Below are 27,694 nucleotides of genomic sequence, written 5' to 3' on the forward strand. Positions count from 1 at the left end.
TCTCCGCCAGGAACTGGGGTCGGCCACTGTGGGGCAATTTTACGGGCTGGTGCAGCACAGAGACAGGGCCTAGCTGGATCCGTCAGAGGCTGGCCTATGTCCCGAGGCAGGAGAGGTTGTGCCCTTTGTACAGTGCATGTCAGGAGAGGTCTGGAGGCAGAGAGGTGCTGCCAGAGCCACACCAGTGTTCTGCTACTTAATCACGCTCAGCTCTGGGCCTGGGTGAGATTCTGAGGCAGTGAGTGGCAGACGTTAACTCTGCAGTCTGCAAAACAGTGTAGCCTCATGTAGGCTTCATTACTGCCTCGGTTGCCCTGAATCCCCTTCAGTCTTGGACGAAAGGAGGCAGGGCTGGGGACAGAAAGGCCAGACTCCTGGGAAAGGTGGGGGCCCAGCTCCAGACCCTGCTGTAGGTAGAGGGGGACAGGCAGAAGGGGCCAGCAGGGGGCTAGCCTCCCCCCGCCAGCCCTTCTGCACTGACTGGTCCGCGTGGCCAGGGGCTCTGGCAGACTAAAAGGCCCCAGAGCCCTGGCTGCCGCTGCGGCTGCAGTAAGGGCTGCCAGGAGCCCCAGGGCCTTTTAAATCGCCGGGCCCTGGGACAGCCACCCCCTTTGTCCTCCTGCCCCCCATTGGCAGCCCTGGCAAGAGATGCACCAGTTTCTCTCCTTCCCCTGCACCCCTCACTTCCAGCCACAGCCCCTGTCCCTTTCTCCGGAGAGTCTCCCTCTACCGTCTATCCCAGGCACCTCCCCAGCACTCAGGAAAGCAGGGAGCTTCCCCTCCAAGGTCCCATCTGGGGCATTATTGGACTAAGGTAGGACCATGCACACCACTGCTGCAAACCTCACTAGCTACTTGCAACAAATCTGGTACAAAATGTGCCCTGGGAGGCGTCAGGGTAATACCTCCGATCATGCTGCTCGTAGGCATGTGGCACTTGCGTGTTTGACATTGTGTGTATTGGCTCTGTACATGGATTGCAAATGTTTGCTTTAGGGAGACACCAGCCGGAGGTGTGGACAACGCATTGTGAAGAGACTACTCAAGCTGAAGGGAAGTACTGGTCTGACCATGGGCCAGGGGAGGTGCCAGTCCACCGCTGATGAGACTTCCTCTGAACGTTCAGACTAGAACAGGAGCAATGGCCTCCACCTGTAAACAGCTGAGTCACACACAGACTGGCGACTTGCCCATGTGACTCCAAACACCATCTCGTTGCTTTACTTTTCCACTGCAACACCCAAGGGATTCTCTGCACGTGGCAGGAGACAGCCCTGAAAACCACTCCCTTTTGTCTTTAATTCTGCTTCTTACCTCTGGAAGATCTTTGCTACTACCTGAAGCTCTAAACCAAAGACTGAACGACCCATCCAAGCTGCAAATGCACTCCAGAGGCTTGACTTAAGCCAGCAGCTTATTCCATCACTGCTACAACCCTGAGCCAAGAACCTGGCAATCCTTGTATGCAGTGCTTTCTTTCTAGGAAAAGAGGTCCCGAAACTCTGCCCCCCACAAGGCTTAAACCCAACTGCGGCCCCAACCTTCCATCATGCTTAACACACCTGCCCCCAACCCACCTTAGCTTTAATTGCCCCCCATCCTCCCATGGCCCCAGCCTGCTGCCAGACTTTAACCCCCCACCACCCTGTGGCCCCAACCCACCACCTGCCTTAATCTCCCACCCTACCCGTAGCCAGGCTTGACCCCCCGCCCCTCCCCCAGCTGCTATGTTCCCTCCTCCAGCCCTCCAGCACCCCCACATACAGCGCAGCGGGGGCAGCTCCCTGGCCTGCCGCGCTGAAAGAGCAGCACCCAACGTAACCGGTGTAACAGCTGGTGCTGGCCGCTAACCCAGTGAAACTGAGCCCTGCCCTTTTTTCGGCAGGCAGGGAGCCAGAGGCGAAGCGGCAGGCGTTGCAAGTGGCCGCTTAAAGAGCCACATGCAGCTTGGAGGGGCCCAGCCACTTTGAAAATGGTGGCCCCAGGGAAAACAGTGGTGGAACACAGCTCCGCTGCAGTGTGCCGGAAAACCAGCCCAGGCGGTATGTACTTGAGTCCTTTAGCACTTTTAAGCTTTCCTCCCTCCCGCCCTACGCGCAGATTTTGGATGCTGACGTATTGGCAAGAGTCTGATTCTAGGGCAAGATCTGAGTTACAGACTGAGGCAGGTGTGTGGTGGTCCTTGGGGACCGGAAGAACTTTTTAGTTGATGAGACCGGCTTTCATAACCGCTCACCTGCACGAGGCAGGTACCGGTGGGGACACAGCAGAACGACTCTCTGCCCTGTGCTCCCCAAAGACCCCTCGGCTACACCATCACAGGCGCTGAACAAAGGCAGCTGGTTGGGTTGGCTTCCAGCTGCCTTCCCATGACCTCCTGCTCATCCGGCTCATCTGGGAGGGGCTAGCACTGGCTCCAGAGGTTTCCCAGCCAGTGCCCCACGCCAGCCCAAGCCCCTATCCCGGAGGCAGGGCCAAGCCCCATTGTCCTCTCTCCGGATGAGTGCTAGACAGTAAATCCTCACAGACTCCTGCCCCAGGCAAGCCCAGGGCAGCCCTGACCAGACACACTGGGCCAGCTCCCTGCTGGTGCCACTCCACTGACTTCTCAGCAGGACACATGGCCCAATGCCCCCACCAAGGTCAAGCTGGTTGTACAGCAGTCTCCTAACGGGTAAAGCCTCAGTGGGGGCAAGGAGAGACTGGGAGAAAAGGCTGCAGAGCTTACTAAACCAGAGCTGCAGCTGCTGCTACTACACCCACCTAGGCCCCCACACCCAGCCTACTGAGTGACTTGCAAATTGGGGCCCCACATGTGACCAGGGCCCCAGTGCCACAAACTCCATTGGGCTCCCATGGGGTGAGAACAATACTACAGAACACAGGGCCACCTGGCCTTCATCAGCCCACAACTGCAATGTTCTTTACACAGGAGGCCCTTACCCCCATTTCACAGATGGGGAAACTGAGGGACTGGGCAGGGAAAGGACTTGCCCCAGTCACCCACCAGCAAAACAGGGACGAGAACCCTAGGAGTGGCCCACCTTCAGATGTACGAGGGGCAAGCTGGGAGGCCTCGGACTACGCTCTGCACAGCTCCTCTCTTACCTTCACCTCCATTTCCCTGGGCCCCTCCTGCCTCTGCAACAGGTTCTGCTTCTCCAGGCCCAGCTGCTCCTGGGCTGGCTCTTCAACCCGTCTGTCAAGGAGAAAATGGCTGGTTACCCTGACGAGAAGAGGAGAATCTCCGCTACAGGGCTCTGTGCTCAGCACAGGACCTAAGATGGCAGCACATCGCCTTTGCAGAACTGATCCTGGGGCCAGCCAGAGCATGGGTCAGTCATCAGGATACATTAGAGCAGCCCTGGGGCTGCTCTAACTTCCAACTTACAGCTCAGAGCAGCTGTTGCTGCAACAGTCCGCAGCACAGCGACCGGCCAGCCACACCCCTTCCCCTCTCACGCCCATGCTGGAGGCGCTGCGAGAGGCTGGGCTGTGCATGATCACCGTGTTGGCTGCACAGAACCCAGGGAGTCCCCTATGTGGCTAATCCCATCCAAGCCACTCTGCAACCACCGCTCCCCAGCAGAATCCTCCCGGGGGCTCCCTGAGCCCTGACACTGCTGGGGGCCAACCCCCCCTGGAAACCGAGGCAGTGGCAGTAGCCAGCAAGCTCCGCTCCAGACTCTCTGTGCCAAGGGCCCCTTTCTGCTCCTGGGGCAAGAGGCCAGCAGCATTGGCATGCCCCTGGCTACCTACCTGTCCTTCGCGGCCTGTGCAGCACAGGGATCGTCACCCAGGGCCTGGGCTCCTCCCTTGGCAGCGAGCTCCTTCAGCTTCTGGGTGAGCACCCGGCAGCGCCCCGCCTCAGCCTCTGCTAGGGCTGCTGCCCTCTCGGCCTCACTCTTCGCCAGCCTGGCCTCCTGGGGAGGGGAGGCGTCAGGAGGCCAGCGTGAGCAAAGGGGGCTGGGGAGCACCTCTGGACGCTTCTCCCCAGGGCCATGCCGCCCAGCCCTGCCCCGCTCACCTCCTGCAGCAGATGAATCTTGTTCTCCAGCAGCTCTGACACATGCTCCGTCTCCTGCTGCCGCTCCTCGTCACGGTGCCGCAGCTCTGCCTCATTGCGGCTGGTCAGGCTCTCTGCAGCCGCCCTGCAAGACACGGCCCCTACCCATCAGAGCAAGGGGCAGCCGCCAGCGCGCACCGGGGCTGTCTCCTCGCGGCTGCCTCGGTATCCGCCGTGCAGGCAGGGTCAGGACCTGGGGTTCGGGCCTGGCTCCCCCAGAATGGAGAGCTGCAGAATGCGGCTGGCTGAGCGTGGCCAGCTGGTCCCAGTACACCCAGAGAAACAGCTGGGGCCACGAAGGCAGCTCTCAAAGGGGCCCCTGCAAAGGCACCTGCCAACCAGGCGGACAGTTTCCCGGCTCAGGGAGCCGGTTCTGCACCGGGTGGTGCAGCTCCCCTCGCGCGGAGGCTCTCCAGGTACTGCATACGCCCAGGCTGCCCACCGCATCCTCCTCCCTGGAGCAGCCGTGCACCCGTGCTCACTGCTCCCACGCCAGAAGGGCCCCCGGCGCGTGGCAGCTGGAGGCTCACCAGGCACTCCAGGGCAAGCTCCCTGGGGAGGGGGCCGCCCGTCCCTTCTGTGATCACACAGGAAACAACGGACCCAACCAGGGCTGCCCTGGTCCCTTCCTCTGCCCAGCTCCTGTGTGGAGATACACATCTCCCAGAGCTGGAAGGGACCTCGGGAGGCCGTCGAGTCCAGACCCCTGCACGCACTGCAGGGCCAAGCACCATACCCGCCACAGATCCCTAAACGGCCCCTCAAGGGCTGAACACACAAGCCTGGGTTTAGCAGGCCAGTGTCAAACCAGGGAGCGGCATCTTCACGTGTACATGCTGCTGTGACATGACTGAACAGGAAAGCCATTTCTGTGAGTACCGTACTGGGTTGCACCAAACCTGGGGCCAGGTGAGGTGTCTACTGAATGCTGGTGATGCGCTGAATCTGGTCACGCAACTTGTGTATCTGCGCCGGGGGTGTGCGCAAGGCTTTAGATATTGGCTGTGTGCCTGTATGAGAGATGTTCTAGTGCTGAGATTCACAGCAGGGGCAGTCGGGCGACATGGGCTAAACAAAGGGACGGATGCCCAGAGGTCGAATCCATCTTTTGTGGAAATGGACCGGGACGTGCTGGCTAACACAGTGGCCAACGGCAAAATGCCATAGCAGGCCACCTGCTCAGGTGCTACTCCGGTGCCTATGGCAGAGGAAGGGGATTTTTCCCTCCACACGGCAAGCTGTAAGACGGCCCTGACGGGACGGGCTTGGTTCTCCAGAATTCACGAACTGAACCTATGTGACCTGGGGTCCCACCCCTCATGGGCTGTATGAGGGGAGACTTTCAGGAAATCAGCATAGAACATGGCCGTGTCCTGCATCGATAGCTGTAACCGATGTGTGTAATGCACCACTTTAACACTGTCTCTCTCACCTTGCTCTTTCTTTCTCTGCTAATAACCCTTTCCATTGCAGACCCTAAGGGACTGGCCCAGCGTGCTGCTTGGGTGAGATCTAAGTATATATTGACCTGGGACTGTGGCTGGACTCTCTGGGGCCTGGACGAATCCCTGTGGAGTTGGTGAAATAGGTTTTCATCGCCCCTCTCCTGAGTAAGGAGAGTTAATGGCCTGGGCAGTAGGAGCGGCTGGAGAATCCAGGGGTTTGCTTGTGCAGCTCCTGGCTGGCCAGTGGGGCTGGCAGAGGTGCTGCTGAGGCTGGTCGGATTTGCCTTTGTGAGAAGGAGACGCCAGGTTGGGCTGTAAGTGGCCTGGTTTTAAGCCGTTTACCCAGCATTGCATCCCTCAGCTGTGCCCAGAACCTGCTTGTACTGTTACAGCAGCACCCAGCCCAACAGGGCCCAGCGACCGCCTGGGTGACTCTGGACGCCACTTGGAGATGGCCATTCCATGGCAACAAAATATTTCCCCCATCTGCCTCGCTCTAAATTCACCATTTCTGGTGCCCGCCGCCCTCTCCATCACCGTCAGAGCCCCCAGCCCGACGTGCCCATTACGTTTTCCCATCCATGTGCAGAAGTCATTCGGTCATGGACACTCAGGCGTGTGTGCCGCCAGTCGTAACACAGGCTGCCGGCTGTGGGCGCTGCGTGGCACCTGCATCTCTCCTGGGCGGTCACCCAAGCACTCAGCTTCCAGGAAATGCTGCTCCACCCTGCTCACAGGGACTGGGACACCAGCCACAGTCCCAGGGCATGCAGCGCCCAGAGCGTGGCAGACCACAGCGGGGAGGGCACATTTCAAACGGGGAAGGCGGCTGTCACGTCAGCAGCTCCTCACCCAGCGGCTCTATTCCTGCTTTCCAGGCTCCTATGACGCCGGCTGTTGTTTTTAATGCGAAAGCTCTGTGAAGGGGCAGGGGTGGGGGAGAGATGGACATGCTGAAAGCCAGGGGGTTCCCTCCTGTTTGCAAACAGACCGCGCCTCCCCTCCGAGCAGTGGGTGACATGGCCCCAGCCAGCACGGGCATCACCCCTCCCTTTGGGAAACAGGTGGGCCCTGTTATTTTTAGCTCACAAACAGCTGCGCTGGCTCATGCTGCGCCTAGAGTGTTCACTGAGATCAGCCCCGAAGCCGGCAGGCTCCCTGCCTCCACTGAGATGCGCAGGTCCTGTTCAGCCGCTTGCCAGCACAGAGACCTCGGGGGGCTGTGGAGGGAGCCGGTGCAGGCAGGACGGAGATGTGTCGTTAAGTCCCAGCTCCTGCAGGAGGGTTGCAGACTTTTTAACAGCACAAAACAACACCCTAGCGCCGCCCCCTTCACTGCCCCTGCCCCAGCCCTTCTTTGAGGCTCACTCCCCCGCCCCCACTGTCACCAGGCTCAGGCAGGAGGTTGGGTGCAGGCTCTGGCAGGGACTCTGGGTGTGGAAGGGGGCTCTGGGCTGGGGCAGGGGGTTGGGGTGCAGCATGCAAGCTCTGGCCAGATGGCGTTAACCTCAGGTGGCTCCCAGAGGCAACCAGCATATCTGGCTCCTAAGCACAGGAGAGGCCGGGAGGCTCTGCCCCCACAGGGACTGCCTTCCCAGTTCCCAGCCAATGGAAGCTGCAGAGCCGGTGCTTAGGGCAGGGGCAGCGTGCAGAGATCCCCTGTGCTTAGGGGCTGGAGAGGCCGCCCATCTCCAGGACCTGCGCGGAGCTGGGGTGGGAGCCTGCCAGCCCTGTTACACCGACACCAGGAGGTTTAACAGCCCAGTTGAAAACCAGACGACCTGCAACCCTATCCCGGAGTCATGTGGCTTCCCGACACCCTCAGCTTTCACACAGATGACAAAGTGTGTTTCACGTGTGCTGGCTTGTGGAGAAAAACACAAGAACATGGCTTGAGTCAACCCTGGAGGCCCAGAGAGTGGAACGGGAAGGAAACCGATCCAATACGTCTCATGAGAACGGCAGTTTTCTGTGCCACCACGGCAGCACCAGGGGTGGGGAGGGGAGGGTTACATGATTTTTCAGTGCCTGGCACTGGCGACACTGCTTTGCTCCACCCGTTCTCCTCGTCCTCCCCGGCAAGCAAGGGGAGCCCTGGGGGACACGCTCTTCCAAGGCCAAAGCCCCGCTCGGCAGGCAGGGCGATTAGCAGGGTGCACTAAAAATCCAACCTCTGTTGACTGAACAGTTTGCACCATGAGCAGGGTCTAAGCCTGGGCGATAGTGCTGGGAGCCCGATGGCCCTTCGTCTGCATTGCTCCAAGAGCCTGGCCTGTGCTGGGGAGGAAAGCTAGAGCTGTGAGTAAGAGCTCTCTGCACAGAGCACCTCCAGCGGAGGCTTAAGAGCTGCTGTCTTCCGGCACACGACCCCTGCGACAGGTCCCAGATCAACAGGGCCCTCGCTAGAGGTGCCCTCCTTCCCCACACACAGCTTTCCTGGCATCGGTAAGTGCCCGTGGATGCCTGAGCTCCTCAGCAGATCTCCCTGGCTGTACAGAAGCATGTGGGCTTCCGCTCAGAGAACCAGAGCCAGCCTCTGGCTGGGGAACAAGCAGGGCCTGAGAAGCTCCTGCCAGGTCTCCCTGGGGCTAAGGCACTTCCACTGGCCAGCCCTTCCAGGCAGCACCTCGCCCTGACCTTCCCTGGACGGAGCCGGGCTCTCAAACAGCAGCTCTCAGCCCTCGGCAGGAGCTGGTGAATCACAGACTCGGAGAAGATGAGAGTTGGAAGGGACCTCAGGAGGTCATCAAGTCTAACCACCAGGTCAGAGCAGGACCAGCCTCCACCACCCCTTCCAGCCAGGGCTTTGTCAAGCTGGGACCTAGAAACTTCCAGGGATGGAGATCCCACCACCTCTGTAGGTAACACATCCCAGTGCCTCACCGCCCTTCTGGGGATACAGTTTTTCCTAATGTCCAACCTAGACCTCCTGCTCTGTAACTTCAGACCATTGCTCCTTGTTCTGCCATCGGTCACCACTGAGAACAGCCTCTCTCCATCCTCTTTAGAGCCTCCTTCAGGAAGCTGACGGCTGCTATCAAATCGCCCCTCACTCTTCTCTTCTGCAAACTAAATAAGCCCAAATCCCTCAGCCTCTCCTCACAGGTGCAGCCCCCTCATCATTTTCATTGCCCTCCGCTGCACCTGCTCCAGTGCGTCCACATCCTTTCTGCACTGGGGGGCCCAGAACTGGATGCGATACTCCAGGTGCGGTGCCTAATGAAGCCCAATACGCCGTTAGCCTTCTTGGCTGCGGAGGGACACTGTCAGTTCACATCCAGCTTCTCATTCACCACAATCCCTGGGTCCTTTTCTGCAGCGGAGCTTGGGATCCTTATGTCCCAAGTGCAGGACTCTGCACTCATCCTCACTGAACCGCATTTGATTTCTTTTGGCCCAGTCCTCCAGTTTGTCTCCCTGGGCCCTATTCCTTCTCTCCCCACAGCTGAGTGTCATCCGTGAACTCACTGCAGGGCAATCCACCCCCTCACCACATCATAAAGGAAGCTGTTGAACCAAACCAGCCCCAGATTCTCCTTCTCCCCTTTGTTTAAAGATGGGCACCACATTTGCCTCCTTCCAATTGTCCGAGACCTCCCACGCTCACCACGACTTCTCAGAGACAACGGCCAATGGCTCTGCAGTCACATCAGCCTCAGCACCCAGGGATCTCTGCTTTTCTGAAGAGTCCTTACCCTGTTCCCTCCCCGCAGGGGCTGCCCTGTGCAGCAGCCTGGGAGCTGACTTGTCTGCAAGGACCGAGGCAAGGAAAGCATGAAGTACCCAGCGTTTTCCACATCCTCTGCCACGAGGCTGCCTCCCCCATTGAGTAATGGCTCCGCACGCTCCCCTTTGTGCCTAGCCACTGCAGAAAAGGCCCCACTCCTCCCAGCTCGTGCCCTGGGCTTCCCACCAGGCAGCTGCCCTTGGCTACCAGCCTGGGCCAGTAGCTGTGGACTTTGGCTGGCAGCCTCTGGTTCAGGTCACACACTGAGATCCAGCCCTGCGTGGTGAACAAGGGGTTAAGAGATGGCTGCGGGGAGGCCTAGGGAGGTGCCCCAGGGATGTTTCTGAGCCATTTGACACCTGCTTCCTGCTGCAGGGGCAGGGCAGGCCCAGAGGGCACCAGAGGAGTCTGCTGGGACGGGTAATGCAGTCGCTAGACACCTGAGCTGGCAATCAAAGAGGGGATCTGGCTGCAGCAGGACAGCTAATGTCAGCTGGGGAAATGAGCAGAGCCTGGTGGAGAGAGACTCCAGGGAGGAGACCAGGCTGAGGCCAGAGCCTCAGGGGGCACTTTGCTATGGCCCCCGAGAAGCCAGTGCTGGAGACAGCCCAGTCCAGCCCATCAGGCTTTGCAGGGCCAGGCCAGTACAGCACACCAGCTTCGGCCCTCGGCATCCGCCACTGCGGGACACGGCTGGGCTGGGCTGGGCGCCACGCAGGGGTCTCTTCGCAGCGCTGGCAGCTGGGATCCAGACATACCCGCGTGGGCTCTGCTCCCGCTAAGGCCTAGGAACAGCAGGGTGGCGGCCTGGGCAGCAGCGTGGGTTGGCCACTTGTGGGCACGCCACTGGCCTCTGACAGCTCAGCAGGGCGCCAGGAGCTGTGTCCTGCCCGCAGCAGGCTCCAGTTCCTCTCCTCCTGTGCCCTGCTCCCCAGCAGCCGGGGGCTGGGGGCCGAGGGTCACAGGGCTGAGAGTTCGCTGAGCAGGCAGCCCACGGGCAGCTGTGGGGAGCGGGAGGCTCTGTCCTGCAGGCGGGAGCCCCGCTCGGGCAGGCTGCTGCTTCACACAGGGAGCGAGCGCTTGGGCTGCACAAGGGCACGGTTCTGTGTTCTGCACAGTGGCACCAAGAGCAGCCAGGCCCCAGCACGGCCCAGCCCGCCCCCCAACACGGAGACCGTGCCCTGCAGCCCACTCCCTTGCACAGGGACGCCCTGAGAACAGGGCTGGGCTGGCTGGAGAAGGGTGGAGTTAGCTCCCCTCTCCGTCCCTGAGCATCACGCCCTGACGGGGACACGTGCAGGGCTGCGGGGATGTGCCGGCTGCCTGCAGACAGCGTCGCTTACCAAGCCTGCTCCAGGGCCTGCTGCTTCTCCTGGAGCTCCCGCTTCAGACTCTCCACTTCCACCTTTAGCTCGATGTTCTGGGGGGAGGACAGACAGGTCTTTAGCCTCCCGCCCTGGTGCCCCAGTCCCTGCCCGCGCATCCGCCGAGCCAGCCGCACGGTGCCCCCATAGGCAGCTCCTCTCAGAGACGCTGCGCCGCCCTGGGCAGGCCGCTGGCTCGCAGCTCCATGTGCCCCTGTTCCCAGCAGCCTGGAGAGAAGCTTCTCACCGTGTGCCCTGGCTGCTGGGCACAGCCTGTAGTAAAGCTACCGCCTTCTCCCTGGCTGCCCTGGGGTACGTCTGAACCCAGCCAACCAGCGAGCCCGCAATGCTGACTTCCCTCATGCCCCAGCGGGCGCGCCAAGCCCAACGCCCCTCAGCGAGTACTTATCCCAGGCTCCACACTGCCACCGCCAACCGGGGCCGGCTCCGGGACAACGCACGGCCCTCGAGAGCCAGCGTGTCCCTGCCTGCGTGCCCACCCTCCGGGCGCTGCTCACAGCAGGGCAGCCGAGCCAGCGCCAAGAGAGGCCCATACACGAGAGAGTTGTTCCTGCGCTAGGGTGGCCGGCCCACGTCCGCATGGGTTGGACATACCCCAGCAGAGAGGCCCCAGGCGGCCAGGGAAGGGGGCAGACCGCGGGAAGGTGGGCTGCTCCTACAGAGCATTGCTTTGTGCTCCGGTTGGCCCCTTCGCTCACAGCCACCGGGGCTGCCTCCGGCTTGTCCCTCCGGGGCGGAACACACGTTGTGCTGCGCACTGAGGCCGGAGCAGTGTGCACCACCCACAGACGCACCCGCTGCCGGCTGTGGATGGGGAGGGTGGATTTGGGGGGCCCGGAAGCGCTGCTGTGAGCCAGGGTGAGACCCGCATGCCCACAGAGCAGCACCACCTGAAGGCACCCAGGGCTCCAGGGCAGGCGGCTGTGGGGGCTCCCCACTGCCCCCCAGCAGGAGCAGCACTCCTGCCAGCAGCGGCAGCGCTATGCCCAAATTTAGGCACCTAACTATGTGGCTGGCTTAAGAGCAGGGCCCAGCCGCCCCCCGTGCAGCAGGTCTCTGATGCAAGTGCCTAAATTTAGCTGCCGCGGCGCTGATCAGCCCCATGGCTCTGGGGCCGGCTGTGAGACAGGCAGGAAGAGAAAAGCTCTCTGGGGAGGTGGGAGAGGGGAGGGGAACAAGAGGCTCTGTGCTCGAGCTGCTTCCTGCCCACTGCCCAGCCAAGCACTCCCCAGCGGGGCTCTGGAGGGGAGACAGGGGACACCCAGGCTGGGGCGATCACCCCCAGCCCCTCCGGCTACGGCTCTCGGGCACAAGCTCCCGTGGCAATGCAGAAGTGCGGCCAGGCACAGACACCTAGGGGTGATGGGGGAGCGACACCCAGTGGGTCCTGCCCCCAGCCCGAGCAAGGCCCCAGCCCCTGGCTTGGACACAGGGCCGGCCTGGGGGCCCTACGCTGGCCCCACATGGCACTGCTGCCTCTAGCCCCGGGGAGCTGCCCGAAGCCTCTGCCGGTGACTCAGGAGCCAGCTAAGCCGAGCTGCGGCGCCAGCAGAGAGGAATGCAGAAAGGGCGGCCGCTGGCAGGAGGGGACGAGGGGGTGGCTCTTCCCAGCCTGTCCCCGGGCTCTGGGGAGGGGAAGTGGCTGGCTCCCTTGCACACACTCAGCACCGGGGGCCAACGAAGGGCTGCGTGCGCCTGAGCAGGAGCATCGACCCCCACCCGCAGCTCCGCACCCCAGCACGACAGTTTGCTCCCTCCTGCCTGTCTCCCCAGCTCTGGCTGAGCCACAGTTTGGTCACGCCCCGCACACACACAGGCCAGCCAGACGTGGGAAGCCAGGACGCAGCACAACCTCACTTCTTGCAATTCAGAAAAAGGACACGTCAGACCACCTCTCTGTACCCCCGTGAGCCCCCACCCCCTCACTGAGGCCCTGCCAGCCGTGCCCTCAGCCCCTCCACTGGCCCACCACCTCCACAGGCCTCCTGCCAGGCCCCACGCTGAGCCTCAGCCAACTTCACCTGGCTCTGCCTGTGGAGTCCCGCCGCCCCGGCACCCTACCAAGGCCTTGTGCATCCAGGTCCCCTGAGACCCGGCCCCCACCAAGCTGCTGCACCCCTCTGCACTGGGATCCTGCCGGGCACGACTCACTGGGGGCCAGGGCAGGTGGCCGGGCACCACTCCGACCCTCTTGCTCGCTAGCTCCATGTCCCTGCTTCAGCTCAGAGCTGGGATCTGCATGGCAGTCTGCCCCGCGGGAGCCAGCTGAGCACCTTGACCCCGGGCGCCTCTTCCCCCCACCCACAGACTCCCTTTCCCAGGGGTTCTCTCAGACCTGGTACCTTCCACTGGGCTTTGGCAAATCCCCACTGACCCGCGAGTGCCATTAAAAGGCTCCTGCCGGTTCCAGGAGCGCTGAGCTTACGCCAGCCCCTTTGGCACAGGGCGGGAGCCCTGCAGCCGGAGGCGGCCCAGGCAGCATGAAGTGCCCCACATTCGCTACAGCACAGTAAAGGTCAGGCCATTTCATCGCATGGGGGACAGCTTGGGGTGCAGGGTCCCCCTGCACAAGGGCACGGCGTGCTTCTCCTCGTGCCCAGGGCACAAGCTGGCTCTGCACACCCAGCATACGGGGTCTGCTGTGCAAGGGAGAACTTGGACCCGTCGTCCGGGCAGGGCAATGCACTGGCATGCGAACCCCAGCTCACGCCGAGCCCTACCAGCTGCCCTGCCGCAGGCTGGGGTAACACACCAGCCCTTCCGCTACAGCTCTATTTATAACGCCAGCTACCTGGGAACAGCAGGAGGCTCCCACCCCATTGGCTGGCAGGGCCCGGCCCCTCTCACCTTCCCTCCGCTGCTCACACACTGGAGGCAGGGAGAGCTGTCAGCACTGGGTCAAGCTGCCCCACTGTGCCGTGCGTACGTGTATGTGCACGTGGGCAGGGGAGTGTGTGTGCGTGTGCGCTTGCAAATCACTGCTCACGGACCACGCGTGGGGGGTTGAGCCAGAGCCAGAGCCGTGCGCGGGTGGTGAGCCGGGTGGTGGGGTGAACCAGGGCCACGCGTGGGGGGTTGAGCTGGAGCCAGAGCCGTGCGCGGGTGGTGAGCCGGGCGGTGGGGTGAACCAGGGCCACACGTGGGGGGTTGAGCTGGAGCCAGAGCCGTGCACGGGTGGTGAGCAGGGTGGTGGGGTGAACCAGGGCCACGCGTGGGGGGTTCAGCCAGAGCCAGAGCCGTGCGCGGGTGGTGAGCAGGGTGGTGGGGTGAACCAGGGCCACGCGTGGGGGGTTGCGCCAGAGCCAGAGCCATGCGTGGGTGGTGAGCAGGGCGGTGGGGTGAACCAGGGCCACGCGTGGGGGGTTGCACCAGAGCCAGAGCCGTGCGTGGGTGGTGAGCCGGGCGGTGGGGTGAACCAGGGCCACGCGTGGGGGGTTGCACCAGAGCCAGAGCCGTGCGTGGGTGGTGAGCCGGGCGGTGGGGTGAACCAGGGCCGGGGGCAGCGGGAGTTTGAGTTGTGTTTAACTCATGCTAATGTGAGTTAAGCACAACTGGAAATAGTGTGTTTTGAGGATTTGCTGTAATAACTTCTGTAGATCTGCTGGAAATGCTTCTCCTAACACACCCCAATACACCATTAGCCTCCTTGGCTACAGGGGCAGGCTGCTGACTCATATCCAGCCTCTCATCCACTGTAATCCCCAAGTCCTTTTCTGCTGCCCTGACACTTAGCCAGTCGGTCCCCAGCCTGTAACAGTGTTTGGGAGTCTTCCATCCCACATGCAAGGATCCCCCTTGCTGCAAGCATGCAAAGACTTAAGGGGACATTTATCTGCACCGGGTGTAGCATACAGACGGGCAGGAGTGCGTGAAGCTGAGTGTGACTGACTGTACTTACACACCTGCACACACTCGAGGGCACATGCACAACAGGGAAGCGTGTGAGCAGACAAACGTGCAAGCGTGTGAAATCAGAACAATTACAGCCGCCACAGCGCCAGCTTTGCTAGCCTGTGTGAGCCGGTCTGCGTTCTCACCCCCTGGTTCCAGGGCGCACACCTCCCTCCACAGAACCGTGTGCCCTGCCCGGGCTCAGACCAGTGGGGAAGGTCCCAGACACCCCTTGCTCTGCTGCTGTGCAAGCGGGGAAAGGAGCCTTCTCCATGTGCCACAGGAGACGGCCCCACTGCAAGCGCCAGGCTGAACCTTTCAAACGCTTTGGGGCTCTGGGAGAGCAGGTGAGACGACCAGTGCTCTCTGAGCCCTTGGGCACTGCCCGCAGCCACTCGGGTGCAGCTCCGCTGCTCACAGCGCCCAGCCGGCAGCGTGTGTGTCTCCTGGGGCGCACGTCCCTGCACGCCGCAGTGCACAGAAGAAAACGCATTCGGCCCCCGGAGGGAAGAACGAGAGGAGCCCGGAACCGACCCCAGCCCAAGGGCAGCCAGAGCCGTTATTTCCACCCCCGGCTCCTCTGAGGTCCCCAGCCCCTTCCCCTGGAGGGTCTGTGCACTGGGCTGGAGCGCACAGGCCTCCCTGAGTACGCTGGCTTGGCAGGGCTGCAGGGGTAGAGGGGAGTCACTGGCTGGTAGCGCCCTGGGCCAGTTACCCTCCCACCCACGGCAGGGATGTGTCTGTGCCACCAGGGGAGGGGAAGGGTCCCTGTGCCAGACTGGGGGATGGATGAGCACCTGCCTCCCACACCTGGGCCCTCCCAGGCCCTAGCCCAGGCAGCGAGAGGCTGAGGAAGCTCTGCCCCAGGAGAGAGGTGGGGGGTCACCGTGTGGAGGAGAGACACCATCCCCTGGCTCGCACCGCGCCTCTCCCTATGGCGTCGGGCGCCCGCAGAGTCCCCTGGCTGGCCAGGGCCCCTCTCCAATGCCCCAGCACTCTGACCCCTGGGGCCAACCCGACTCCAAAGGCGTCTCTCCTGCGCATCGGCCCCCCTTCCCGACCACCCCAACGGCTGGGACAGAGCGGGGGGCGGGGGGCCGGGCGAGGACGAACTCAGCGAGAAAAGGGGGGGCTGGCGCAGAGACACCGACTCGTGCCATAGCTGGGGTTGTTCCTCCAGCCCAGCTCCAGGAGTCCTGTGCTTAGGGCAGACCTCCGCTTCCACTCTCAAACATAAGTGCTCAGCCTCGGCGCTTGTGGCATCAACCCCCCCAGCGCCCCTCCAGGCTTAATCTGGGTTGTTTCTCATTAGCACTGGGATGAGGGGCCTCCCTGGGGGGCCCCTGCCCAGGCGTCCCCTCACCTCAGGTGCTAACTGGAAGCAAATCAGGATTAGGGAACTGCTGGGTGGGGCAGGCTCATGATTTGCCACCCCTTGGGGTGCCCAGTGGCGGCGGAGGATGGCTCGGGGTGGGCAGCCGCACGGGCTGCTGAAAGACACGGGCAGAGAGTCAGTGGGGCGGGGCTGGGGGTCAGTGGGGCAGGCCGTAGTGAGGCTGGGGGAGGGTACGCCTAGGCCTGCCCCCCACCACAGAGACCGCTGAGGGTGGGGCTGAGGAGAGGCTGTGTGGGGAGTCCCGGAGCCACCAGCCCCAGGCCTTATTCACTGGCTGCCCCCCTGCCGGGCCGGGGGATTCCCACAGCAATCCAGACGGAGCCGTGTGGGCGTCAGTGCTGAGTGGCTGACATCTCCGACCCCCACCCGCCGCCCAGGCTGAGACCTGCCCCCCCGGCGCTGGGCCGAGGGCATCGCATGAACCCCCCACAGCAACTGCACTGCCCCTCAGGACACAGCAGCTGAACCCCTACGCACCCCCCAGCCTCAGTGCGGCTCAGCGACGCACCCCCGTCTGCAAGCACCCCAATGCGCCCAGCCCAGCCCCCTCCTCCCTCCGTGCCCGCGGGGGCCAGCCCCTCGCACACACCAACCCCCGCCAGGCCTGCAGCCCCGTAACCAAGAGCCACGCCTGCCCTCCTGCAACCCACTGAGTGACATGCCCTCACCTGGCTCCCGCCACCCCCTGGGACACCCCATCCCCCCACGATGCCCCGGGTGTCCCTCCCCGGCACGGCCAGCCAGCACCTGGCTCCCACCACCCCTGGGACACCCCATCCCCCCGCGATGCCCCGGGTGTCCCTCCCCGGCACGGCCAGCCAGCACCCGGCTCCCACCACAGCCGTGCCCCCCAGCCCGCCGCGCTCACCCTCCCGTAGACGTCGTCCGGGCTGGCCGCATGCTTCTGCTGCACGCGCTCCTCCAGGAAGTAGATGCGCAGCTTGAGGCTGAAGTTCTCCTTCTTCAGGTCGTGGAGGTGCTGGGACAGCGTGCGGTAGCCGTGAGACATGGCGGGCGACCCCGGGATGGGGGCATCTCGACACCGCCCTCACTCGGGGGACATGGGAACGGCGAGCGCACGAGCCTGGCCCCTGGGAAGCTGCCCCAGCCCACGGCGGCCTATGGAGCCATGGCGGGGAGGCAGCTCGCACTGGGCGCAGGCGGGCGGCTGCTTTCCTTTTTTACCTCCAGGAGCTATCTGTGGCATCCCGGGCCGGGCCGGGCTGTCCCGCACGGACAGACACAAGTGGTGTAACCTGAGCCGCCCGCCCGCCCCAGCCACTCTGCAGCCATCGGCGGGCGGCTGGGGCTGGGGCTGGGGCTGGCCGGCAGAGGAGGGGAGGGGAGAGGGCAGCTAGGAACCGGGATGGAGACACAGCTGGGAAGGGAGAAATGAGGATTCCCCTCAGAGCCCTCAGCACCTGCCCCAGATCCAATATCCACCAGCTGAGCCCCTCGGGCTGCCCGGCCCTCTCCAGAGCCCAGGGTGAAGCCCAGGGCAGGTGCTAACTGGTGCCCTGTGACCTCTCTTGTGCGTGGTGCATAGTGGGAGAGGAAGGGGCCATTTACCCCGGCTGACAGCCGTGCACACAACAGCTGCCCGGGGGGCACAAAATGGGCCTGGCCCAGAGAGCGCTCCAGGGCTGAAGGACACAGATCAAGGCCCGTATTCTGAGCCTCCAGTGAAGATGAAGATACCAGCCAGAGGCAGGTAGAGCCAAACCAAAGGGCAGGAGTTTAAAGTTGCCTGTAATCCTGGGTTGGCCCCTAAAATCTGGCGAAAACCCCTTCGTGGAGCTGCAGAGAAGCGGTTCTGAGAGGGACCTGACTCACCTCTCTGCAGTAAGCTGATGACTCGGAGGTTGTTTCTCTGAGGCTAAGAGAGTGATTTGCTGTTTTATTGATGCCTTAGGGGCACACTGGGGGGTTCCGCTTACAACAGCTGAAGTGTGCTAATGCCCTCAGGAAGATACAGCTGACGCAATCCGTCCCCTGTGCTACAGCAGCATTTCTTTGAGCATTCCCACAACACCACATGGGGCGCTGCCAACCTTTCCTTCCGTCTCCCAAGTATCATTTCCTTCAAGCTCCACAGCCCAAGGGACTCAGTGGAAATCTCAGCTGCCTTTTTTTAAGGTAAGTGTCTAGGGCTCCTGGCTGCGGAGAAAATGGGGCCTATATGCTCCCCAAAGGCACAGAAACCAGTTGGCAGAGAAAAATAACTCCATTTTCTTTCTAATTTCTTAAGTTTTTAAGACCGTCTCCACAAAGGAGTGAGGGCCCTGCTGGCAATAGACATCTCCTTGTTTCCTTTTGCCTCCCTTATCGATGTTCTGTAATTTCTAGTTTATGGTTTATATCCATCTCTATCAACTTCCCCTCTAGTCTGGGTAGGACAGAAGCACAGAGCAGCTCTGTGGGAGTTCTGAAAGCTACAGAGAGCACTTAGCTCTGTCCAAGAGGTGTACATTCAACTACATCCATCTCAATTCACTTCTCCCCCATAAGGAAATAACCCTCCTGTAGCCCAGTCTCCTCAGATCAGCTGGAAGCCACAACTCTGCTCTCGGAGCTGGCATTGGCAAAGGCAAAGAAAGGCCACAGACTTCCGAGAAGACCAGGAGCACTAAATGTTGATGCTGCAGTCTCAGCCAGTCCATCACGGCATTCTCCATCTGAGGACTACTTGGCAAGCTGCACGTGAGTCCCGGAGGCACTTCAGTGCAAAACCAAGCTGCTAGGGGCTGGGAGGATAAGGCTTAGTGTGGTTGGGACTCCTCAGAACCACTGTTACAAGATTCTAGCAATGGAGGATGGCAGAAAACAAGAGGGGCTCATGGAGATGCAGAGGGAACTGGGCCAGGCCCTAAACAAATAACCTGAGCGAGCAGACAAAGAGCAAGGAATACGGCCCTCTGAGCTGTTCTGTTTGCACTGGGACTAACCAGGCGGGTCTGCAGTTCCCCACGTTAGCCAGCCCTCGTGCAAGCAAAGTCCCCATTAACCTCAGGACAAGTTTGACCCCAGGGAGGGACTTACCTTCTCAAAGTCTCGGAGGGTTTGGGTCTGCACTGTTGGGCCCCTCTCCAGGCCAGTGAGGGCCTGAGTCTGCATCAGAGGCCTCTGCTCAAGGCCTGGTGGGGTGTGAGTGGGCGCCAGGTGATGGGCCATCTCCAAGTCTCCCAGTGTGGGCACCTGCCTCTGGGGGTCCTCATCAGAGATGTCGAAGGTCCCCGCCCAGGACACTGCAGAGAACAGCTGGAAAGGGGGCACAGAGGAAACGCAGCTCAGGGGCGTGACGGGTCTGGTTCATACACTCGTACGGGCAGCAAAACTCCAGACTGACGCTGCATCAAGCCGGAGTTAAAACATGTATCTCCCTAAGCGACGAGTAACTCGCCCACATCTGAGGTAAGACTGCTGTCCAGGACTGCTGTTGTCATCCCCAGCAACAGCTCAGGAGATTCAGAGTCAAGGGGCAATTACTAAGGCTAACATAGCAAATTATGGAAATGTCCCAGTCGGGGGCCCTGCTCTCCCCAGTAAGCACTGCCAGGACCCCGCACCCTCTCCCCTTCTCTTTGTTACCACACCAATCCTTTGTGCTCCCCACAAAAGTGCCATAATACCATGATTTGGGGCTGGAAGTCCAGTCTCTAGAGAGACAGTATTTGCTGATACCCTGTGTAACTGGGGCCTTAATGAAGAATCGGGAGCTACAGCCTTCAGGGCACTGCTGAGGACAAATCAGGGATTTAGAAAGTAGTGTACAAGTCAGTGTAATTTATTGTAATGCTGGAGGATGCTGGTAACTGCCAGAAAGCAGCTTTTTGCTCTATGGAGTCGCAGAGCTTACCAAACCTGATGGCTATTCTGGCTAAACGACACAATTAAGCTTCTGCCTGGAGTTAAGGCAGCAGAACGAATAAGCGCCATCATCTGAGGAGGAACTAACTCAGGGACCACAAGGCTTTGTCCACACTAGAGCATAAAGTCGCTTTAAAGGCCCTTGGCGCGATTTTGCAAGGTGACTGTCCTCACGGCAGATGCCATTCAAGGGGCACTAAGGTCGACCTTCTCCCCGCGCTCCCCGGCGGCGGCGTAACACCAAGTTGGAACTGAGAAGGTGGAGCTCATGCTAGCGTGTAACTTTCAATCGCTGTTATTGGCCTCTGGGGTATCCGCTGTGGCCACTTTCCCCTCCTCCCGCTCTGCCCGGGGACGCCTGGAGCGCCCAGTCCCTCCCGAGAGAGGGAGGCGCAAACAGCACGGAGCTCCCAGCAGACAACAGCCCCAGCCTGAGCCGGGAGCAGGCCCGTGCTCTTTACCTGTCACCTGATGGGCTCCGGGCAGCAGCTCTTCCCGGTGGCCATGGCAGTGATCCCTGCAGGGAAGGACGTGGGGCAACGTCAATGGACAGCACAGCAGGGCTGGGGCCCAAGGCAGAAGCTTCCCCTCGTGTACTGACAGAGACCCCCCTACTGACCCATGGCCCTGTCCGGTACCACCCAATCCACCCGACATGGAAAGCCCAGCATCAGCCCTCAGTGGCCTTGCCACAGGGCCTCCGTGCGGCCCCCCCAGCGCTAGCAGAGCGGCGCTGCCCCACGGCTCTCTCGAGCACTCAGAGTGGGGAGCTCTGGCTGGGGTCAGGGACACTTACCAGCCACCTCCTCTGGGCCTGTCCCCCTGGGGGCTGGGGGAAGCTCCAGTGGAGCCGTGACGTGGCTGCATTTAATGGTGGATATGGAAGCCGTTTAGGCGTCCAGCCCATCTGTGGGCCCCAAAGATTTTGCTAGGGGGCCGCGGGAGGTGTCTGCTGAAAGCAGAGGTGCCCTGAATCTGTGTGTGCTGCTTACACATCTGCGCTGTGCTTACATATCGCTCTGTAGCTGTGGTAGAAATGTTTCAGGCTAAGATTCCCAGTGGGAGGTGGATCTCCACCCCAGCCAGGACAAGGGACTAAGCGAAGGCCCAGACGGCCAATGCGCATTTCGTGATGGTGGGACTTTCCTTCTGGGGCTGCAGCGAATGGCAACGCAGGGCGATGACCCACTGGGTCAGGTGGCAAGCCAAGACCTAGGGCAGAAGAATGGACTTTTCCCTCCGCATAGAAAAACAATCAGATGGGCCCTGGCAGGGACGTTCTTTGTTCTTCAGTCCTCACAAGCTAAGCCGGTCCAGTCTAGGGGCCCGTCCCTCAAAAGGATGCTAGCAAAGATTTTAAAAGAATCAGCGTAGAACATCGCTGGCTGCATCAGTAGCTGTGATTGATGCATGTAAAGTATCGCTTTAACGATTCTTCTCTCTAACCCTGTTCTTTCCTTTTTGTTAATAGACCTTTAGATATTTAGATCTGAAGGATTGGTGAGCGTGATGATTTGGTTAAGATCCAAGTACAGCGAGAGAGCTGGAGGAGTCCTCTTTCCTCATGGTATCATAAGAATAGCCATACTGGGACAGACCATAGGTTCATCAAGCCCAGTATCCTGTCTGCCAACAGTGGCCAATGGCAGGTGCCCCCGAGGGAAGGCACAGAACAGGGCATCATCAAGTCATCTATTCCCTATCGCCCATTTCCAGCCTCCGGCAAACAGAGACTAGGAACAGCCTCCATGCCCATCCTGGCTAATAGCCATTGATGGACCTATCCCCCATGAATTTATCTAGTTCTTTTTAAACTCTCCTATAGTCTTGGCCTTCACAACATCCTCTGGCAAGGAGTTCCACAGGTTAACTGTGCGTCATGTGAAAAAATATTTCCCATTGTTTGTTTTAAACCTGCTGCCTATTAATTTCATTTGGTGACCTCTAGTTCATGTGTTGTGAGAAGGAGTAAATAACATTTCCTTATTTACTTTCTCCACACCAGTCATGATTTTATATACTTCTATCATATCCCTCCCTAATCCTCTTTTTTCCAAGCTAAAAATTCGGGGTGTGTCTACACTTGCATTCCTCTTTCGAAAGAGGTATGCAAATGAGGGAAATTGAAAATGCAAATGAGGTGCATATTTGCATATCTGGCACCTCATTTGTATGTTCATCTTTCCAAAGAGCTTCTTTCAAAAGAAGAAAACCAGTGTAGACGCGGCTCTTTCGAAAGTAAACCCCATCTTCAAAATAATCCTTCTTCCCATTAAATAAAAGGCAGAAGGATACTTTCGAAGATGGGTTTTACTTTTGAAAGAGCAGCGTCTACACTGGCTTTCATCTTTCGAAAGAAGCTCTTTCAAAATAAGAATATGCAAATGAGGTGTCAACTATGCAAATATACACCTCATTGGCATTTTCAATTTCCCTCATTTGCATGCCTCTTTCGAAAGAGGAATGCAAGTGTAGACACACCCTCCCAGTCTTATTAATCTCTCCTCATATGGCAGATAGTCCGTACCCTTAATCACTTTTGTTGCCCTTTTCTGAACCTTTTCCAATTTCAATATATTTTTTTGAGATGGGGTGACCACATCTGTGCACAGTATTCAGTATTCCAGATGTGGATGTACCATGGATTTATATAGAGGTAATATGACATTTTCTGTCTTATTATCCATTCCTTTCTTAATGATTCCCAACATTTTGTTAGCTTTTTTGACTGCCGCTGAACATCGAGTGGATGTTTTTCAGAGACCTAGCCACAGTGACTCCAAGATCTCTTTCTTGAGTGGTATCAGCTAAGTCAGACCCCATCATTTTATATGTATAGTTGGGATTATATTTTCCAAAGTGCATTACTTTGCATTTATCAACATTGAATTTCATCTGCCACTTTGTTACCCCATCACCCAATTTACTAAGATCCTTTTGTAGCTTTTCACAATCTGCTTGGGACTTAACTATTTGGAGCAGTTTTGCATCATCTGCAAATTTTGCCACCTCAGTGTTCACCCCTTTTTCTAGATCATTTATAAATACGTTGAATAGGACTGGCCCCAGGACAGAGCCCTGGGGAGCAACACTATTTACCTCTCTCCATTCTGAAAACTGACCATTTACTCCTACCCTTTGTTTCCTTCTCTCTTATCCCAGGACAGTTAACTTTGCTTAAGAGCCTTTGGTGAGGGACCTGGTCAAAGGCTTTCTAAAAATCTAAATACACTACATCCAGAAGATCCCCCTTGTCCACATGCTTGTTGACCTTTTCAAAAAATTCTAATAGATTGGCGAGGCATGACTTCCCTTTACAAAAGTCCTGTTGACTCTTCCCCGACAAATTATGTTCATCAACATGTCTGACAATTCTGTTCTTTATACTAGAGTTTCAACCAGTTTGCCCTGTACTGAAGTCAGACTGACTGGCCTGTAGTTGCCAGGATCACCTCTGGAGCCCTTTTTAAATATTGGCATCACATTAGCTATCCTCCAGTCATCTGGAACAGAATCTGATTTAAATGACAGATTACAAAGTACAGCTAGTAGTTCTGCAATTTCACTTTTGAGTTCCTTCAGAACTCTTGGGTGAATGCCATCTGGTCCTGGTGACTTGTTACTATTTAGTTTATCAGTTTGTTCCAATACCTCTTCTCATGACACCTCAATTTGAGACAGTTCATCAGATTTGTTACCTGAAAAGAATTGGTCAGATTTGGGAATCTCACTCACATCCTCAGCCGTGAAGACTGATGCAAAGAAATCTTTTAGTTTCTCTGCAATGGCCTTTTCACCTTCTCCTGCACCCTGACCCCCCACTCCCAGCCCCACCCTCAGCCAGTCCTCACTCCCCGCAACCCCTGTCCAGCCCAGAGCTCACTCCTGCACCCGACCCCCATTCCCAGCCCCACCCACAGCCCACCCCTGCAGCCCAACCCCTGCCCCAGCCCGGCCAAAGCGAGTGGACGTGGAGAAAGGGGGCGGGGGCAGGGCCAAAGGGAAGGGGCTGGCAGTGGGGGTTCAGCTTTGTGTTGTTAGAAAAGTGGAACCCTGTCCCGCAACCCTGCCCTGCGCCCCAGTGGGGAGAGAGAGGTCATACAGCAGATCTGGGGCTGAGGGAGCACCTGCTCCTCCTGGCAAGTGCAGGGTGGGACACGGGGAACGCCAGGCCCGAGAAGACCGGCACACGCCTCTCTGGGCGGCCTGGCTGTGCATCGCCACTCGGAAAGACAGACTGCTGCCCCAGCGCCAGAGACAGCAGCAGCCTGCCGGCGTTGGCGCGAGGCACCCCGGCTGCAGGAGGGAAGGGTGAGGTGGACGCAGTGCCCATGGTTGGCAGGCAGGCTGCAGCCACAACACCTCTGTAAATAGGTCTCTTGTTCAGAGCCTGTTTCGCGTCAGAAACAGGGAGTCCTTTCATGCTGCCCAGCAGGGAGGGTGTCAGACGGACTCCCCCCCGCCACACACACACACACCCTGCTCTGGCTCAGCCCTGCCTTGACCTGCTTTAGCCTTGCAGCCCTCACACTCCGCTATCAGCCTCCCCCAGCTCTGTGGGCCGGCACTGGCCCAGCTGCCCCAGAGAGCCCTTCTCTAGGCAGGCCCAGATCCTCTCCGACTGAGACACTGCCAACACCAACACAGCCTGGGGACGCTGCTCTAGTCCAGTAGCACCTTGACTTGCTTGTGCACAGCTGTCAGTGACTCTGCAGGGCGGGGGCAAGCGGGCCAGGTCAGAACTGCCCCGTGCACCCCCGGAAACCACAGGACAGCTGGTCTCCCACAGGAGTTCGGAGCTGCAAGGCAGGAGCTCAGCTCACGCAGGGCCCTGCTTCCCTTCCCCGCCCCCCGCCCCCCGCCCCTCAGAGCGCAATCTGCCCAAGGGCCTGCACAATTCATGAGCTGAGAAAGCAATCTCCACACCAGGGGAACAGCACAGGCACTATGCTCAGAGAACACACACGGGCTATTGATGTACCCCGTTATTCCCCAGTTCAGTAGCTACACCCGCCGCTCCCCACACAGACGGGAACAGTCACCACTTTGCACAGTAAAAGAGAAGTACAAAGGCAATGAAGTCGCAGCAGGACAAACAGCATCCAACTTACGAAGCTAAAGCACATTAATATGGGAATAAAACAACAGAAGTTTTGGCTTGGCAGCTTCTGAAGGAAGAAACTGGAATGAAACTAAAATGAAATTCACCCTCCTGTTCAAGCAGCCAGACCATGCACCTCCACTCAAGCCAGGGCTGACGTAATGCACGGACCTCATGTGGGGCCCCTGCACTGGGACTGTCTTACTTTCACAGACACAGAGAGAAGTTGGCATATTTTATGCCTTTATCTTTCAGGAAAGCTTCCATGACTTCACTGCTTAGCATCCAGAACCACAACGTGCAAGAACAAAAACAGAGAGAGACAAAGCAGGCTGCTCCCTAAGGCAGAGCTGCACAACTCACCCACCTGGCTCTCCTTGCTCCTTGCAGACAGCCTGCTGATGACCCAGATCACACACTTCTATACAGAGCCCACTACCCTGCAAGCAGGACCTGGAAACCCCTCACATCTCAAAGTGGTAGGCTGCAACTTCAACCCCATTTTCAATGTGCCCTTACTGAACTATTAGATGAATCAAGAAATTAAGACTGCATTTCCCCATGTTGTACTGCACTCTCCAAAGTGCAACACAAGAACTCACAGAGACGCAGAAGATCATACGCCACTGAGACCAGTTCCCATCCAGGGTGAGGGAGAGTAACAGAGGAGGCAAAATGCTAATGTTTGCATGTTTGCAAAGCTACATTCACCCTCACTCAGGGAAGCACCAAATGTCAGGAGCCTCTTAGACCTAGCCCACTGCTGCACTGGCCAGAGCATCGAGCACTGACTGAAAAAGGAAACCACAACGTCAATTTCTGGACAGCAGTTAATAACCTTATCGGAAGATATTTCATTTAAAAATAAAAGTGGATTACAAATTTGCCATTTATTTAAAACTTTTTTTCCTATGATCATTTTTTATTTCCCTTTTATTTTTTTCACAGACCCCAGCAATGCCCTGGCGAACCAGCAGGAGTCCACAGACCCCAGGCTGGGAACCACTGGTCTATGCGCTCAAGCCGAGCCTCATCCAGCCCCTACCAGAACGTGTCCACGCTGGTTCCTCGTGCTGTCTTCACTCCTGCAAATCCACCTTCGCAGGAGCTCTCTCCCCTGTGGCCCCCCTCAGGCCTGCTCCCAGGCTGCCACTCCTCCCGGGAGCACGTAACAGATCAGTGCCAACCTGGGACACCCCATGCAATGCGACAGGTCTCACCAAACCAGAGCAAATGCTTCCCTGGGGCCCTTCCTGTGCCGCCCAACACAGCACAGGCTAACACTGCAGTTACACTGCCGGCCCCTCCCAGGCCAAGAAAACGTCCACAAAATTTACACCAGGGTGGCTACCCCATCACTGAAACCAGCCAGATGTCAGCCAGCCTGGCCCCTCCTGCAGCACCCAGAGCTCCTTAGGTCACCCACCAGCTGAGCCACAGCAGCCCAGAGGGATCTGACTGTCTCACAGCTTGAAATGTGGCTCCAGGTGCCACTGGATCTGGCCTGGGGGAGAAAGGCTGCGTTCGGGGAGAGGAGCTGTGCCAGGCTACGTCTACACGTGAAGCCTACATCGAAGTAGCCTATTTTGATGTGGCAACATCAAAATAGGCTATTTCGATGAATAACGTCTACACGTCCTCCAGGGCTGGCAACGTCGATGTTCAACTTCGACGTTGCGCAGCACCACATCGAAATAGGCGCAGCGAGGGAACGTCTACACGCCAAAGTAGCACACATCGAAATAAGGGTGCCAGGCACAGCTGCAGACAGGGTCACAGGGCGGACTCAACAGCCAGCCGCTCCCTTAAAGGGCCCCTCCCAGACACATTTGCACTAAACAGCACAAGATCCACAGAGCCGACAACGAGTTGCAGACCCTGTGCATGCAGCATGAATCCCCCGCTGCAGCAGCAGCAGCCAGAAGCCCTGGGCTAAGGGCTGCTGCACACGGTGACCATAAAGCCCCGCACAGGCTGGAGAGGCAGCGTCTCTCAACCCCCCAGCTGATGGCTGCCATGGAGGACCCCACAATTTCGAAGTTGCGGGAAGCGGATCGTCTACACGGTCCCTACTTCGACGTTGAACGTCGAAGTAGGGCGCTATTCCGATCCCCTCATGGGGTTAGCGACTTCGACGTCTCGCCGCCTAACGTTGAAGGTAACTTCGAAATAGCGCCCGACGTGTGTAGCCGCGACGGGCGCTATTTCGAAGTTGGCGCCGCTACTTCGGAGTAGCGTGCACGTGTAGACGCGGCTCCAGTGATACGAAGAGGCCTACCCAGCCTGGCATGCTCGCCCTCTGCCTGTGGGCTCAGCTGCCACAGGCCCCGCCTTCCACAGAGGGGCAGTTTAACCTCCTGCAGTCACATTCGAACCCGGCACCTGGGGAACTCAGTGCAGGAACCTCTACAGTCGGAAGGCGAAGGCAGCTGGCTCTCAGCTGAGGCTGCACAGGAGACGCCATCTCTCTCTCTGTGCGTGGCCTGGGTGGCACTGCGAGGGACAGTGACCCACCCCCGGAGGGCAGGGCGAGAGAGGGATCGGTCACTAGGAAGGCCCCGGGCTGGCACAGGACAGTCCCACTTACAGCCGCTCTGTGCTACAGCAGCTCAGCCAGCCAGAGGGAGAAGGGAGACCCCGGCACTTACCACGTCCTGGCCGCAGCCCCTGCGCCTGCTCCTGGGCACAGCCCCTCACCGCCCGTCGACGGCCCCAGCGTCTCCAGAGAAAAGCACAGCCCCTCCCTGCAGAGCAGCCTGTCTCCCGCCTGCCTCCTGCGGCCCAGAGCCTGCGGCTGAGCCGCCGGGCACAGGCTG

The 27,694-nt window shown here is 59.2% G+C and overlaps 1 protein-coding gene across 1 annotated transcript in view; it reads right to left on the reverse strand.

Moving 5' to 3' along the window:
* The window catches only part of PDE4DIP (phosphodiesterase 4D interacting protein), a 66,244-nt gene extending 49,137 nt beyond the window's left edge, over nt 1-17,107 (reverse strand). The window contains exons 1-5 of the mRNA XM_075003197.1: nt 16,779-17,107; nt 10,582-10,658; nt 4,028-4,151; nt 3,760-3,923; nt 3,109-3,199 (exon numbers count right to left, since the gene is read on the reverse strand). Of these exons, the coding sequence (XP_074859298.1) occupies nt 3,109-3,199; nt 3,760-3,923; nt 4,028-4,151; nt 10,582-10,658; nt 16,779-16,919 (597 nt within the window). The 5' untranslated portion in view covers nt 16,920-17,107. The remainder of the gene's footprint in view (nt 1-3,108; nt 3,200-3,759; nt 3,924-4,027; nt 4,152-10,581; nt 10,659-16,778) is intronic.
* Nucleotides 17,108-27,694: the final 10,587 nt, after the last annotated feature.

This window comes from Carettochelys insculpta, chromosome 9, assembly GCF_033958435.1.
Source record: "Carettochelys insculpta isolate YL-2023 chromosome 9, ASM3395843v1, whole genome shotgun sequence".
In the NCBI taxonomy this organism is placed as follows: Eukaryota; Metazoa; Chordata; order Testudines; family Carettochelyidae; genus Carettochelys; species Carettochelys insculpta.